The 18,342-nt window shown below is 37.6% G+C and overlaps 1 protein-coding gene across 7 annotated transcripts in view; it reads right to left on the minus strand.

Moving 5' to 3' along the window:
- Positions 1-18,342, minus strand: part of LOC133648219 (serine/threonine-protein phosphatase 2A 55 kDa regulatory subunit B gamma isoform) — a 68,617-nt gene that overhangs the window by 5,534 nt on the left and 44,741 nt on the right. For all 7 annotated transcript variants that reach the window (XR_009825829.1, XM_062044085.1, XM_062044084.1 and 4 more), the window contains 2 exons: positions 15,269-15,433; positions 10,577-10,746 (listed from right to left, as the gene is read on the minus strand). Coding sequence is in view for 6 of the 7 variants with exons in the window: in XM_062044085.1 (XP_061900069.1) it covers positions 10,577-10,746; positions 15,269-15,433 (335 nt within the window). In the remaining variant the exon portion in view is untranslated. The remainder of the gene's footprint in view (positions 1-10,576; positions 10,747-15,268; positions 15,434-18,342) is intronic.

Genomic DNA, 18,342 nt, shown 5'->3' on the forward strand with positions numbered 1-18,342 from the left:
CACACACACAGGGCCGGCCCGTGGCATAGGCCGTATAGGCAAATGCTAAGGGCGCCGTCCATCAGGGGGCGCCACGCTCCAAATGTTGGAGAAAAAAAAAAAAAAAAAAAAGTTGGTACTATTATTTCTAAATACAAAAAATAATCCCAAGTTAATTAAAATGCAAAGTAAAGCCTATTTAATAGAAATATTATTTGTTACAACATTACGCCCCCCCGTCCCCCTGCACGGTGCGCCCCCTCCCTTCCCCTATCATGACTCTTTTTGGACGTCACCACATCTAGAAATCAACACAAGATGTCAAAACGGCCAAAACTGTCAGGTGCCCAGGGAAGAAAAAAGAGAAAAGAAGAGGAGGAGAAATTAGAAAAAGACAGAGGTAGCAGGGAGGTAACGTTAGATTACATGAAATTATTTGTCTGTTACAGAATGTGATAGTAACCTGGCTTTTTAGCATTAAGCTAATGTTACATGACTCGGCAATTGCTCATCAATAAATAGTTCTGTTTTAACGTCGGATTAATATTGTGGAGGGGGCTAAATTGTTATGGAAAATAATAATGTAACGTTAGGTAATTACAGTACTCCCACCTTACATTCCTCAGGGACATTTGTATTAGATCTTTTAAGCAGGTGTTTTTTGTTCACATTGTTATTGCCTTCTGGTTAGCTAATGTTTGACCTGCAGGTAATTGTCACTTTTCCACCCCTTTATATATTAGGTATAGTTGTAAGTCTAGTTGTTAAAGTGCACATCATTAATGTTAATTAAGCAATATCACATGAGAGGGAATGCCGTTTTTTTAATTTGAGCACTGCTGTGATTCGGTTAAAGATAATCATAACATTCTCATATAATATGTTAATTTGCTTTCTTTAAGTAAAAAAAAAGGTCAAAGACAAAGCTATTCGGTTTCTTGTGAATATATACACTTCACTGCCGATGTGGGGGGGCGCCACCTAAAATCTCGCCTAGGGCGCCAGATTGGTTAGGGCCAGGCCTGCACACACACACACACACACACACACACACACACACACACACACACACACACACACACACACACACACACACACACACACACACACACACACACACACACACACACACACACACACACACACACACACACACACACACACACGCACACATTCTTGTATTTTCTACCTTCTTGAAAAAGGCCTACCTCTTTAGGACCAGCCTTTCTAGATATATAAAGATTTGTATTTACAACATTAATAATATATACATACTATGCAAATATAAAATAGGTAGGCTTTTAGTACATTTTTCTTTTTTTATTCCATTTATAATTTGTTTGTTTGAGGTGGCGACTTGTCCAGGGTGTACCCCGCCTTCCGCCCGATTGTAGCTGAGATAGGCTCCAGCACTCCCCGCGACCCCGAAGGGAATAAGCGGTAGAAAATGGATGGATTATTTACTTCAAGTTATTACAGTATGTCTCTATATACATATTTTTTAATTGTTTTAATTAATTTTAGCCAAAGGGGGCACATTTCAATTTTACTCAAAATATGTCACTATTTTACAACAACAACAAAATGGCAATATTGTGATAAGTCAGAATGTTATATGACAAATGTCACCATTTTGCATTAAAAAGTAATAATTTTACATAAAGTAAAAATTTTACAAGAAAATATTGCAACATTACAGAAACAGAAAGAATACGAGAAATTGTTCCCAATTTTATAAGAAAGAAGTCGACACATTGTGAGAAAAAGACTGCTTTCAGTTAGATCATTTTTTGATTGTAATTGTTTTTTAATCTTCATTATTTACTTCGTTGTTACAGTATGTCTCTAAATACATATTTATTTTTTTAAATTAATTTTGGCCAAAGGGGGCGCATTTCGATTTCTTACACACACTTGTTATTTCATATGTTGGCCAGATGAGGAGCACTTACATTTTTACACACACTTGTTATTTCATATGTTGACCAGAGGGGGAGCACTTTTAAAAGCGACACACAGTCAATTTGAAAAATCCGTCCTTTTTGGGACCACCCTCATTTTGATAGATGTCACCACCAGGGGTGCAAATGAGACATTCTCTATTTTTTGTTTTTTGTAACGTGCTTAAGGCCGATGGCAAAGGAGTCAGGGACCACAGATGGCCCCTGTGCCGCACTTTGAGCAACCCAGCTGTATAATCTAACTGTTAATGGCCACTATAGTCTTAGTAGCGTAGTGTATTTCTTCATCCTATGGTCACATATGGCATGCGGGTTGTCTTACGTCAGCACCGCAAGTCGTAAAATCAGCTGTTTTTTTTCTGGGATGAATAGGGAAGTCCTTCTTTAGCTGCCGTCTTGTTTGATCATATATTGCTGCCTTTGCACCTGTCAGTGTTTACTTTTGTATGCACATTAAATCAACAAAAAATCTTGACTTTGGAGCAATGTTCACGGACTCTCTTTGGCTTGCGATGGTTTTCCATATTGGGACCATGATTTATGTCCGAACTTGTTCACCGGTCCTCATATGGAAGGTACTTTTCCTTGTTGATGTCTTGATTTGTATTTACAACATTTATAATATATAAATATACATACTATGCAAATATAAAAAAGCTTGTTGTGAAAAATGAGTTGCAATTTCACAAGAAAAAGGCCACAATTTCACAAAAAATCTTAGAATTTTGGCAGTATTATAATAAAAGTCGTCATTTTACTCAACGCAAGTCAAAATTTAACAAGAAAAACGGAGCATTTGTGCAATATTATGAGAAAAGTTGGAATTTTACTCAATAACAGTCGCAATTTTACAAGAAAAGCTTACAATTTTGGCAATTTTATGAAAAGAGTCGTAATTTTACTCGACAAAAGTCACAATTTTATCAGAAAACTTTACAATTTTGGCAATGTTATAATAATAATTGGAATTTTGCTTGGCAAAATTATGAAAAGTCATAATTTTACTCAAAAAATTTAACTATTTTACAAGAACAACCAAAAAACTGGCAATATTGTGATAAAAGTCAGAATTTTATATGACAAATGTCACCATTTTGCATTAAAAAGTAATAATTTTACATAAAAAAGTAATAATTTTACAAGAAAATATTGCAACATTACAGAAACAGAAAGAATATGAGAAATTGTTCCCAATTTTATAAGAAAGAAGTCGACACATTGTGAGAAAAAGACTGCTTTTAGTTCATTTATTTATTTTTTGTTTGTAATTGGTTTTTAATCTTCATTATTTACTTCAAGTTATTACAGTTTGTTTCTATATACATATTTATTTATTTATTTTTAAATTAATTTTGGCCAAAGGGGGCGCATTTCAATTTCTTACACACACTTGTTATTTCATATGTTGACCAGAGAGGGAGCACTTATTGTGAGAAAAGTTGGAATTTTACTCAATAACAGTCGCAATTTTACAAGAAAAGCTTAAAATGTTGGCAATTTTATGAAAAGAGTCGTAATTTTACTCGACAAAAGTCACAATTTTATCAGAAAACTTTACAATTTTGGCCATGTTATAATAATAATCGCAATTTTGCTTGGCAAAATTATGACAAGTCATACTTTTACTCAAAAATGTTCAGTATTTTACAAGAACAACCAAAAAATTGGCAATATTGTGTAAAAAGTCAGAATTTTATATGACAAATATCACTATTTTGCATCAAAAAGTAATAATTTTACATACAAAAGTAATAATTTTACAAGAAAATATTGCAATATTACAGAAACAGAAAGAATACTAGAAATTGTTTCTAATTTTATAAGAAAAAAGTCGACACATTGTGAGAAAAAGACTGCTTTTAGTTTATTTATTTTTTTGTTTGTAATTTGTTTTTAATCTTCATTATTTACTTCAAGTTATTACAGTATGTCTCTATATACATATTTATTTAAAAAAAATAAAATGTTGGCCAAAGGGGGCACATTTCAATTTCTTACACACACTTGTTATTTCATATGTTGACCAGAGGGGGAGCACTTTTAAAAGCGACACATAGTGATAGATGTCACCAGCAGGGGTGCAAATGAGACATTGGGGCGGTATAGCTCGGTTGGTAGAGTGGCCGTGCCAGCAACTTGAGGGTTCCAGGTTCGATCCCCGCTTCCGCCATCCTCATCACTGCCGTTGTGTCCTTGGGCAAGACACTTTACCCACCTGCTCCCAGTGCCACCCACACTGCTTTAAATGTAACTTAGATATTGGCTTTCACTATGTAAAAGCGCTTTGAGTCATTAGAGAAAAGCGCTATATAAATATAATTCACTTCACATTGTCTATTAGATGCAATGTTATTGGGACCATGATTTAGGTCATCACTTGTTCACACCTCCTCATATGGAAGATACTTTCCTTCTTCATGTCTCAAGAAGGGTAGAAATACAAGAACACACACACACACACACACACACACACACACACACACACACACACACACACACACACACACACACACACACACACACACACACACACCCACACACACACACACACACACACACACCCACTAATAGTTGCTTGTCCCTTGTGTTTTAATGCAAGCTGCCAGTGTCAGCAGCCTTCCTCACATTCTGCATCGAGTCAACAGCCTTTCAAGACATTCCCAAGCTGAGGTGGCATTGTTGCTGTGGAACAGGGGTGGCCATTAAGTGGATGGTGAGGTAGCGGTGGATGGTAGAGGGTGTGTCAGCCAGGCATTAAAAAAATAGACCTAAAAATGATGGATCATCAATCTTCACCAAGACGTCACTTTGGTCACTTGATTGACATTCACAGCACCCGAGGGTCTTGTGAGGTGACGCTGGCTGCTGCCAGATCATTATTAAGAAAAAACGACCGACAGGAAGGCGAGAAACACTTTTTACTTTCAACCGTACCTCCCGTCAAAAGCCTAAAGACTGACCGCTCAGTTGCTGTCTTCACAATAAAAGCGCTGCTCCATCCTGCCTGTGCTAACAAAATAAGAGTCTCGGAATTACGACCATATCACACCAATTCTCAAATCCCTTCACTGGCTTCCTGTTCCACTCAGGAATGAATGCAAAGTCTCCCTACTAACTCACCAGTGCCTCCATGGAAATTCCCCCTTCTACCTCAAAGAACTGCTCACCCCCAAATCCTCCACACGAGACCTCCGCTCCGGACAGGCTAACCTCCTCCAACCTCCGAGGACAAAGCTACGAACAATGGGAGACCGGCCTTTCCCAGTCTGTGGAACGCTCTCCCTGACCACCTGAGGGCACCACAGACTGTGGATGCTTTTAAAAAAGGCTTAAAAACCCTTCCTTTAATTAAAAGCCTTTTTTTTAGATATACACTACCGTTGAAAAGTTTGGGGTCACATGTAAATGTCCTTATTTTTGAAGGAAAAGCACTGTACTTTTCAATGAAGATAACTTTAAACTAGTCTTAACTTGAAAGAAATACACTCTATACATTGCTAATGTGGTAAATGACTATTCTAGCTGCAAATGTCTGCTTTTTGGTGCAATATCTACATAGGTGTATAGAGGCCCATTTCCAGCAACTATCACTCCAGTGTTCTAATGGTACTATTTGTTTGCTCATTGGCTCAGAAGGCTAATTGATGATTAGAAAACCCTTGTGCAATCATGTTCACACATCTGAAAACACTTTAGCTCCTTACAGAAGCTACAAAACTGACCTTCCTTTGAGCACATTGAGTTTCTGGAGCATCACATTTGTGGGCTCAATTAAACGCTCAAAATGGCCAGAAAAAGAAAACTTTCATCTGAAACTCAACAGTCTATTCTTGTTCTTAGAAATGAAGGCTATTCCACTAAATTGTTTGGGTGACCCCAAACTTTTGAACGGTAGTGTATGCATACTAGTTCTAGCTATTTGGCTGTTCTAGTTTTTATTTGTATTTATTTTTATTATCTTTTTATTCTTTTATTTTATTTTTATTGACATCCAGCATCAGACATTCCTATCCATTACATCATATTCACATACATCATACATCTGTTGTCTGCCCTAAATGTCAAAATATTTTTTGTTTATATCCCCACCATACCACCCCCCCAGGGGGTGGTATGGTGGGGATATAAACAAAAAATGGTATGGAAGGAGGACTTTTTTTTTCTCCCACCATGAATTGATTAACGTGGACCCCGACTTAAACAAGTTGAAAAAACTTATTGGGGTGTTACCTTTTAGTGGTCAATTGTACGGAATATGTACTGTACTGTGCAATCTACTAATAAAAGTTTCAATCAATCAATCAATCAATGTAAAATTGAAAATGTGTCGAAATTTGAAATTTTTTTATACATTTTTTTTTATAAATGGCTATGATGATGATGTCAATGAGGGATTTCTAATCACTGCTATGTTGGAATTCTTATTAATATTGATACTGCTGTTGATATTATTCATTTCTGTTTGACTACTTTTGGATTGTTTTGTGTCATGTTTGCGTGTTCTCTCAATTGCTCTGTTGATTGCTATTCTGAATGTTGCTGGGTCGGGTCTGGTTTCGGAATTGGAATTGCATTATTATTGTGTATTATTTTGTTGGGACTGATTACCGTATTTTTTCGGAGTATAAGTCGCTCCGGAGTATAAGTTGCACCGGCCGAAAATGCATAATAAAGAAGGAAAAAAACATACATAAGTCGCATTTTTGGGGGAAATGTATTTGATAAAAGCCAACAGCAAGAATAGACATTTGAAAGGCAATTTAAAATGTGTAAAGAATAGTGAACAACAGGCTGAATAAGTGTACGTTATATGAGGCATAAATAACCAACTGCTATGTTAACGTAACATATTATGGTAAGAGTCATTCAAATAACTATAACATATAGAACATGCTATACGTTTACTGTCACTCCTAATCGCTAAATCCCATGAAATCTTATACGTCTAGTCTCTTACGTCAATGACATCAATAATATTATTGGATATTTTACGCTAATTTCACACATAAGTCGCTCCTGAGTATAAGTCGCACCCTGCCACTTATAGTCCGAAAAATACGGTAATAAAAAAATGTGGACGTTCTGTGAATCTTGTCTGATTCCAATCAATGCAAGTCATCAGAATCAGGCAAGACAACAACTTATATTCTTATTTGTATATTAAACATGCTTGTATTTTAGTTGAACACCTTTAACATGTTAACAAGAAACGTCTGCTTCACAAATAAATAAATACAAATCATAAATATGTATGAGGTAGATCCTTGGTCATTTCAAAAGTAGCTCGCCTGTTAAAAAAGTGTGAGATCAAACCCAGGTTTGTATTCCTCGTTTATATTCGTCATTTCAACTTTTACCAGGACCAAAACAGGACTTTTTTTTTTTACTCTCCGCGTTACTCTCAAGTCACCTTGCTGCGGTTATCGCCGTCCTCCTGCCACGTCCTGAAAAGTCTTCTTCTCGCAGTGTAGCCCTCACGCCCCTCGCTTCCCTCCCTCTCCTCCTCCCTGCTGCATTGCAGATGTGGAGAAGAAGTGGCCACTTCCTCAGACTGTAAACAACACCTCCTCGTCCCCCTGGGCCCCTCGCCGAGGCACAATCAGTAGGACTCACACTTTCATTCATTGTAAAAAAAACAACAAAAAACACACAAACCATGTGCTTTATTGCCCAATTCCCTCCTAGGCATCCCCCATAGTCATTCTCCCAAAAGGTCCCTTCAGAGTCAGACTGTCAACGTGGAAGTGTAAAAAGATGTTTGCCTCTGTGTAACTGTTTGTTCTGAGACAGAAAGGCAAAAATCAGATGCAATCTTCCTGCAATTCAGAGCTGGAGGTGGCAGCTTTGCAAGTTAAGATGATCTATTTCTCATTTATCGACGCATGAGTGGCTGTGATGTGCCAACGTTCATTATGAGGAGCGTTTTCACGTCCTATTAGACGGGGATCATGTGACACTCGCTGTCGTCTTGACTGGGTCTTGTCATCACCAGACTGAGGGAAAGTACGTGCGGTCACTTCTATTACAGCAGGGGTGGACACACTTTGTCAATTGACCAAGTGGAGGAGATGTACCTCATTCATATATATAGTTTATATTGATTTATTTATGAAAGTCTTGTTCACAAGTTAAAGGTGTTTAATGGTCATACAAACATGTTTAACACATTCCTTTCTTTCATGACGACAAGAAAATTAGTTAGTGTATTACCTGATTCTGGCGCAGAGAATGAGCACGTTCAGTGGAGGGCTCAGACTCCCAAAATGCAACACGGAACGACACAGGAAGTCCTTCATACCGACAGTCATCAGACTGTATAATGCATATGTTCCTTGTTGACTGTACTTACATGTATAATAGACTGAATTTATATTATTCACACGTGAATAATGCTGTATAATACTGTATTTACACTATTCACATGTGAATAATGCTGTATAATACTGTATTTACACTATTCACACGTGAATAATGCTGTATAATAGACTGTATTTACACTATTCACATGTGAATAATGCTGTATAATAGACTGTATTTACACTATTCACATGTGAATAATGCTGTATAATAGACTGAATTTATATTATTCACACGTGAATAATGCTGTATAATACTGTATTTACACTATTCACATGTGAATAATGCTGTATAATAGACTGTATTTACACTATTCACATGTGAATAATGCTGTATAATAGACTGAATTTATATTATTCACAAGTGAATAATGCTGTATAATATACTGTATTTACACTAGTCACATGTGAATAATGCTGTATAATAGACTGTATTTACACTAGTCACATGTGAATAATGCTGTATAATAGACTGTATTTATATTATTCACATGTGAATAATGCTGTATAACCGACTGTATTTATATTATTCACATGTGAATAATGCTGTATAATAGACTGTATTTACACTATTCACATGTGAATAATGCTGTATAATACTGTATTTACACTATTCACACGTGAATAATGCTGTATAATAGACTGTATTTACACTATTCACACGTGAATAATGCTGTATAATAGACTGTATTTATATTATTCACATGTGAATAATGCTGTATAATAGACTGTATTTACACTATTCACATGTGAATAATGCTGTATAATAGACTGAATTTATATTATTCACATGTGAATAATGCTGTATAATAGACTGTATTTACACTATTCACATGTGAATAATGCTGTATAATAGACTGTATTTATATTATTCACATGTGAATAATGCTGTATAATACTGTATTTACACTATTCACATGTGAATAATGCTGTATAATAGACTGTATTTACACTATTCACATGTGAATAATGCTGTATAATAGACTGTGTTTATATTATTCACATGTGAATAATGCTGTATAACAGACTGTATTTATATTATTCACATGTGAATAATGCTGCATAAGAGACTGTATTTATATTATTCACATGTGAATAAAGCTGTATAATAGACTGTATTTATATTATTCACATGTGAATAATGCTGTATAATAGCCTGTATTTATATTATTCCCATGTGAATAATGCTGTATAATAGACTTTATTTATATTATTCACTTGTGAATAATGCTGTATAATAGACTGTATGTATATTATTCACATATGAATAATGCTGTATAATAGACTGTATTTATATTATTCACATGTGAATAATGCTGTATAATAGACTGTATTTATACAATTCACACGTGAATAATGCTGTATAATAGACTGTATTTATATTATTCACTGTTGAATTTTGAGAAAAAAAAAGGATTTTAAGTGCGCCTTATAGTCCGGAAAATACGGTAAAGCACAGCCTGCATGGCAGCTTCCTGTTATTAGAGTTAATATTGACAGCAGCTGACCAATCATCAGTCAGATGTGAGTTGGCCTCCACAAGCGGTGCGGGTTCATAGCTTACCAAAGTCGTACTAAAACATTTTGATTGATTTTTGAGCGCCGTGTGTAATGTTCTATATTTGCAATGGAACATATAAAATGTTGGTGTTGTTTACTTGAGTCATATTGCCATCATATTGCAGGCTACACATACATATATAATAATAATAATAATAGATTTTATTTGTAAAAAGCACTTTATATTGAGCAAACAACCTCAAAGTGCTACAGTGTATTAAATAAAACAAAATAAAAAATAAATACATAAATAAAAAGATAATAAAAAAATAAAAAATAAAAGCTAGATCATCCTAATAGCTAGAACTAGTACGCATATATCTAAAAAAAAAAAGAGGCTTTTTTAAAAAGAAGGGTTTTTAAGCCTTTTTTAAAAGCATCCACAGTCTGTGGTGCCCTCAGGTGGTCAGGGAGAGCGTTCCACAGACTGGGAGCGGCGGAGCAGAAAGCCCGGTCTCCCATTGTTTGCAGCTTTGTCCTCGGAGGTTGGAGGAGGATATATCTTATGTTTGACTGCTATCTACTGGTCACACTTATCATTTCACCATGTACCAAATAAAATTGCTTCGAGGTCGGTAAGCAAAACCAGAATTATTCCGTACATTCGGCCCACTGTCGAGTTTTGAGAGAAAAAAAAGGATTTTAAGTGCACCTTTGTTTACTTTAATCAGCCATTTCAGTCGCGTCCCCGGCATTTGAATGCGTTCTAAAGGGACTCACCTGGTAGGTCTCCAGGGGCTTGCTCTCCATGTTGAGGTCCCACACTTTGGCGGTCAGGTAGTCCCTGGTGAGCAGGTAGCGGCCGCTGTGGCTAAACTTGACGTCGGACACGGAGGAGATGATCTCGGAGAAGAAGGAGCGAGCGCTGGGGTCCTCCGGCTCCTCAAACACTGCAGGGGAGGACGCAGGCAGTGAGGAAGGCAAAAAGGAGACAAATGCGTGACTAATTAGGTAAGATGAACTGCATGTGATCCACATGAGAGTTTTAAGTGGCGCATGGCGATGCTGCTGAATATAGTAATACAGTAATGGCTGGAGGCAAGTTCATCAGTGGACTAAAGGCCTCATTAATTGTAGTCCTTGAAGAAAAGCATTTTTTAAGGAAAAAAATCCATCACAATCCTACTGAAAGAATCAATGTGTTTATTTGTCACTCCTGTAATGACACTTCAACGCTTGCAACACAATTGTTTGCTGAGGGCAGCCAGCAATAAAATATCAAATAGTGCAACTCAGCAAAACTTCCAAACAATAAAAGCGCACCGTGAGTAAAGAAAAATGAAAAAGTAGCCAGTCAGATGTGATGTGCAGAGGTATGAGTTAGTTGGGTGGTATCTAAACTTAAATACGACACCTTTTCATACCTTCCAAGGTATAGTGGCGGCGCACACTAATTTAATTGTATCATTACTAGAGATGTCCGATAATATCGGGCTTCCGATATTATCGGCCGATAAATGCTTTAAAATGTGATATTGTAAATTGTCGGTATCGGTTTCAAAAAGTAAAATGTATGACTTTTTAAAAGGCCGCTGTGTACACGGACGTAGGGAGAAGTACAGAGCGACAATAAACCTTAAAGGCACTGCCTTTAATATGGGGAAACAATTACAAATGTGCGCTTCATTCACTAACTGTGTTACAAAAAAGATCAATTAGAATTAGCGATGTCCGATAATATCGGACTGCTGATATTATTGGCCGATAAATGCTTTAAAATGTAAGATCGGAAATTGTCGGTATCGGTTTCAAAAAGTAAAATGTATGACTTTTTAAAAGGCCGCTGTGTACACGGACGTAGGGAGAAGTACAGAGCGACAATAAACCTTAAAGGCACTGCCTTTGCGTGCCGGCCCAGTCACATAATATCTACGGCTTTTCACACACACAAGTGAATGCAATGCATACTTGGTCAACAGCCATACAGGTCACACTGAGGGTGTGCGTATAAACAAGTTTAACACTGTTACAAATATGCGCCACACTGTGAACCCACACCAAACAAGAATGACAAACACATTTCGGGAGAACATCCGCACCGTAACACAACATAAACACAACAGAACAAATACCCGGAACCCCTTGCAGCACTAACTCTTCCAGGACGCTACAATATACACCCCCCCGCCTCAACCTCCTCATGCTCTCTCAGGGAGAGCATGTCCCAAATTCCAAGCTGCTGTTTTGAGGCATGTTAAAAAAAACAATGCACTTTGTGACTTCAATAATAAATATGGCAGTGCCATGTTGGCATTTTTTTTCCCCATAACTTGAGTTGATTTATTTTGGGAAACCTTGTTACATTGTTTAATGCATCATGTGACCTTCCAATTAGCCCATGTACAGTACGCAGAGAGCTTCAAGGAATGGGTTTCCAGCTGCATCTAAGCCATACATCACCAAGTCCAATGCAAAACGTCAGATGCAGCGGTGTAAAGCATGTTGCCACAATATTGCTAAAACGTAGTTAATATTCAGGTCACGACATGTAAATACAGTATTGTTAGTGGTTTTTGGATGTTTATTAGAGGGCTTTTAGATGACTGCCATTAGTCGCATGGTTAGATCTGATTACTGCTCACTCTTGGCATTCTCTCGATGAGCTTCAAGCACACCTGTGAAGTGAAAACCATTTCAGGTGACTACCTCTTAAAGCTCATGGAGAGAATGCCAAGAGTGTGCGAAAGAGTAATCAGAGCAAACAGCATAATAATACTCCTATGTTGAAGCACATAACACTCCATCAAGTGGTGTGGCTTCATAGCTTACCAAAGTCCTACTAAAACACTTGGATAGATTTTTGAGCGCCGTGTGTAATGTTCTATATTTTCAATGGAACATATACAATGTTGGTGTTGTTTACTTGAGTCATATTGCAGTCTACACGTATCTCTTATGTGTGACTGCCATCTACTGGTCACACTTATCATTACACCATGTACCAAATAAAATAGCTTTGAGGTCGGTAAACAAAACCAGAATTATTAAAAGGATTTTAAGTGCGCTTTATAGTCCGGAAAATACGGTAAAGCACAGCCTGCATGGCAGCTTCCTGTTATTAGCAGCAGCTGACCAATCAGCAGTCAGATGTGAGTTGGCCTCCGCATGGCAATATGAATCACAAACAAGTAAGACAAATTTAAAACAAAACAGACGGAACAAACCAAGTGGAGCAGCAGTTGAACCCCACAACATTATTGCACTGCAAAAAGTCAGTGTTCAAAAACAAGAAAAAATATATATATAAAATGAGGGGTATTTTATTTGAACTAAGCAAAATTATCTGCCAATTGAACAAGAAAATTTGACTTGTCAAGACTTTCCAAAACAAGTCAAATTAGCTAACTTCAATGAACCCAAAAATAGCTTCAAATAAGTATATTGTCACTAATAACAAGTGCACTTTTCTTGGTAGAAAAAAAAGAGACCAATTTGCTCAATATGTTGAAAAATATTCTTAAATGAAGTAAATGCTAGTGCCATTATCTTGACATAATGATATGCACTCGGCATTACATTTCTTGAAACCAGCAAACTTATACTAAAAACTAATTTATTGTTCTTTATGGAAATTCAACAAGGCAAGCGCTTGTTACTCTCGGGGTCTCCTAGCCGCTCAGGCTAATCATATTGTCTAAAAATGCATTTTCCCATCGACAACATGACATCATCGCGCCAAATGCGTGCTCATTCAGTCAATTAGTGCGCATATATACAGCCCGGAACCCCGGCCAAAATGTTTTTAATTGTAATTTTGAAGAATTTATCTGAATGTACATGAACTATTTCTGTTTGAAATTGGTAGAAATGTTACATGTTGAAATAGTCAGTTTACTGTACTGTGCCAACTGTACTACTGTATGAGTACGTGTTTTCTATTGTTTCATTGAAAATAAAACTGCAAAGTCCATTTGGCTGTCATCTGTTTTATTTATGAGACACAATTGTGTCAAAGTCATGATTTTTTATTTCATGCTTGAAATAAGAAATGATGACTTTAAAAAAGTAGTTTTCTACTTGTGAGTGTTGATGACACAACAGTTGATATTCTAGTTTCAAGCATGTTTTACTCAATATAGCTCATCAAATCTCAGCAACAAGCTGTAATATCTTACTGACATCATTTAGGAGCAAAACACTTAAAACAAGTAAAACACTCTAACATCAAATCTGTTTAGTGCAGTGGTTCTTAACCTTGTTGGAGGTACCGAACCCCAGCAGTTTCATATGCGCATTCACCCAACCCTTCTTTAGTGGGAAAAATAAATAAAAAATGTCAAATTCAAGACAAAGTTTTATGTTTTTGGTAACACTTTAGTATGGGGAACATATTCTAAGTAACAAAGACTTCATTTAGAGTTATTTGGTTAGGGTTAGAGTTAGAGGGTTAGGGTTATAATTAGGGCTGCAACAACTAATCGATTAAATCGATTATAAAAATAGTTGGCGATTAATTTAGTCATCGATTCGTTGGATCTATGCGCGGAGGCTACTTTATTTCTTATATAAACCTATATTTATAAACTGCAACAGCTGAGAAACAATCATCAAAATAAGTATGGTGCCAGTATGCTGTTTTTTTTCAATAAAATACTGGAAAGGATAGAAATGTAGTTTGTCTCTTTTAGCCGATTATTAATCGATTAATCGTAGCAATAATCGACAGATTAATCGATTATCAAATTAGTTATTAGTTGCAGCCCTAGTTATACTAAGGCCATGCCGAATAAGGCATTAGTAAGTACTTAATAATGACTAGTTAAGAGCCAATATGTTACTAATTTGCATGTTAATAAGCAACTAATTAATGGTGAATATGTTCCCCATACTAAAGTGTTAGCATGTTTTATTACTGGTGCACAAAATGAAGCGTGCATGAACATCACCTTGTTCAAACAACAAAACCAACACAGTGCATAAACTCACAACAAATGACACACCTGCAAATCAGTCAGCTGTTGCCGTATCCGTAATACACCGATAGGGAGAAGTTTGTATTTACACCATGAGTCGGGTGTGTCTTGACCTCCGCCGAACCCCTGAGCCCGACTCACCAAACCCCTAGGGTTCCATCCAACCCAGGTTAAGAACCACTGCCTTAAAACAAGTAAAAGACTCTAACATAAAATCTGCTTAGTGAGAAGAATTATCTTATCAGACAGAAAATAAGCAAATGTCACCCTTATTTGAGATATTTCATCTTAGATTTCACTTTTTGCAGTGTGCATGGCAGCTTCCTGTTAGTAGTGTCAATAACCAATCAGTAGTCAGATGTGAGTTGGCCTCCGCATGGCAATATGAATCACAAACAAGTAAGACCAATTTAAAAAAACAAAACAACAACAGACGGAGCAGCAGTTGAAGCCCACAACATGATTAGGTGCTTTAAAGCAAGCGTGACACTTTACTCACGTTTGGAGTGTCGGTCGCAGAGTGCCGCCTCTCTCATGTCACACAGGCGCAAGGTGCCTTTGCTGCTGCTGTACACAAACAGGTTGCAGTGGTGGGGGTGAAACTCTGCCGATGTGATCACCTCCGTCAGATCCTCCATGTTGGCCGGCTTGATGTCCACAATGTCTGAGAGGGGGAAAAAAGGGCTCAGGAAAAAAAGTGCAATGGGCTTATCAGGATTGTTTTTGCACATTCTTCTATTAAGCCAAGGGTTTTACTCACTAAATGAGTCCCTCAGAAACTAATTAGAAAATCCACACTCGTTCACAAGTGAAAGTATTATGGGAATGTAAATGCCAAGCGACTCTAAATACATCATTACCAGGGAAATACAAATGCAAAAGCAATACAAATATAGATGGTGAGAAAATGTATGTGACAGGGAGGTCATTTGTCATATTATAAAACTGGCCCAGGTCAGATCTGTGGCAGTCCTGTGCACTATCGGCCCGCAATAAAGCCCAGACAGCATGTGAAATATTCATGCGGATGTTGAATTATTCAATAAGATACATTGTCACTCCCCAAGAATAATAACACCCCCTCCCCTCCCCCAATGCTGTGTTTCTTTGTGCCGCTGAGTGAAATCTCATTGTGTTATTTCAGAGCTACTTTTCAATTGAGCAAGTGGAGGGGATCCACCTCATTTATATATATATATCATTGATATCTATTGATCTATTAAAGAGAGGTTTTTGTTCACGTGTTTAATGATAATACAAGCATGTTTAACACATTCCTTTCAAGACAAGAATATAAGTTGGTATGATTGTGATGACTTGCATTGATTGGAATCAGACAGTAGTGATGATAACGCCTGTCACAATAATTGTATCCAAGTTATCACCAAACTTTCTGTTTCCATGAGTTCCCGGCGAGAGGACAAAAGCTGTCTTCGATCTTACCAAGCAAAAGGCTTGTAAAACTCCACTGTGCACGGTGGGAAGCGACAAGAAGGTGTCAATTTCTTTGATCTAATGTGATCTACACCCAAGATCTACAAAGCGGAGAGGAAGCAGGACCTGACGCAAGCTCCAGGCATCTTTTCTTTGAACTGTTTTTTCGACCGAGGGCAACGACTGTTTACGACCCCCTCTCTCCTTAGAAACAGCTGTCGCCATGTAATCAGGGAAAGTCCAAATAAAAGAGGCGTGCAATCCTTCCGTCAGAGCGTGGTGGGAGACTGTACAAGAGTACAGCCCAGACGTTTCTCCTCATTGAGCTAAATTGAATCCTGTCTCTGTTTAATTCCTTGCTTCTTTGTCTGTTTAATAGATGTCATCGGTGTTTGAACCTGACAACGTCCACATTTTCAAATGGAGGAGAAAAAAAAGTCCTCCTTTCTGTCCAATACCACATGAAAGTGCTTGCTTTTTGCCATCTTATTTGTCCAGCTTCCATACTCCCTTTTATGCACTTTACAAGGAATACATAGCGGCAAACTCCGTAGCTTTCCGAGACTCTTATTTTGTTAGCGCAGGCAGGATGGAGCAGCGCTTTTATTATGAAGATAGGAACTGTGCAGTCGGTCGAGTTTTGACGGCGAGTCTGTTGAAAGAAAAAGTGTTTCTCGCCTTCCTGTCGGCCATTTTTTCTTAATAATGATCTGTCATCTCACAAGACCCTCAAGTGCCGTGAATGTCAAAAAGTGACGTTTTGGTGAAGATCATTTTTAGGTTTATTTTTTGAATGCCTGGCTGGCCAACGACTGACACACCCTCCACCATCCACCAGTAGCTCGCAATCGACGTAATGGGCACCCCTGTTTTAGAGTATTATGCATATTAATATGTTACAATATGTTAATATGTTCATGCATTTTACCATGAATTCATTTACGTGGACCCCGACTTAAACAAGTTGAAAACTTATTGGGGTGTTACCATTTAGTGGTCAATTGTACGGAATATGTACTGTACTGTACTGTGCAATCTACTAATACAAATCTCAATCAATAAATACTGTACATACATTTGAATGTGCTGCAAACAATCGAGTTCAGGAGTTCAAAACACACCAAGAGAGCAATTAAACGCTCAGTAAAGTTAATTTACTAATTGGAATGCACACCAGTTATTTATAATACTGAACTGTTTACCAACAGTCCAAGTTGTATGTGGTAATATGCATACAGTATGTGCTTTGCTATGGAGTTTTTTTTCTCACTCCAGACTGGCCCATTCCGAAATCGACTTTTTTTTTTTTTTACTCATCCCTTCCGAGCGTCTACCTTTTTCTCATCTTTTACGGGGCACCGTAAGTGGCGACTGTCAGAATAATTGTATATAAGTTATCACACAACTTGTTTTCCCATGAGTTGAGGTTGCCCTGCGAGAAGACAAAAGCTGTCTTTGAGCTTGTCAAGCAAAAGGCCTAGCGCTTGTAAACCTCCGCTGTGTGCGATGGGATGCCACGTGGAGGTGTCGGTTTCTTTGATCTATTGGACAGCCACAGGAAGACCTTATCATGCCCCGAAATCTACAAAGCAGAGAGGGGGCAAACCTGACACCGCTCCAAGCACCGTTTCTTTGAACTGTTTATGACTGGGTGCAGCAGCTGTTTATGTCCCCCTCCCCTTAGAAGCAGCCGCAGCTACGTAATCAGAAAATGCCCAAATAAATGCGGAGGCGTGGAACCCTTTCCTCAGAGCGGTGGGGTGACGCTGTACCGTGGTGCAGGCACACACGCGCTTTCCTCATGAGCTAAATTGAATCCTGTCTCCATTTGATTCCTTGCTTCTTGTCTCGTTTAATAGATAGTTCGGCGTTTGAACCTGACAGCGACCCATCGCAGTTTCCTCTACAATGTTTGTTTGTCTAATTTTGAACGCGTTTGTGGGGAAAATTTAATTTTGTTGTACTGACGCAATGGCAATAAAGAGCATACCATACCATACTGGTAAATGTGTTAGCATCCTAGCTAATGCTATCAACGCTTGCTTGATTACATTACGATAGCAGTTAAAAAATAGGTTATATAAAATAAAATAAAAAAATAAAAAAAATACGATAGCACCTTCTCAGTGGCCTTGTGGT

Source organism: Entelurus aequoreus, linkage group LG04 (genome assembly GCF_033978785.1).
Source record: "Entelurus aequoreus isolate RoL-2023_Sb linkage group LG04, RoL_Eaeq_v1.1, whole genome shotgun sequence".
Classification (NCBI taxonomy): Eukaryota; Metazoa; Chordata; class Actinopteri; order Syngnathiformes; family Syngnathidae; genus Entelurus; species Entelurus aequoreus.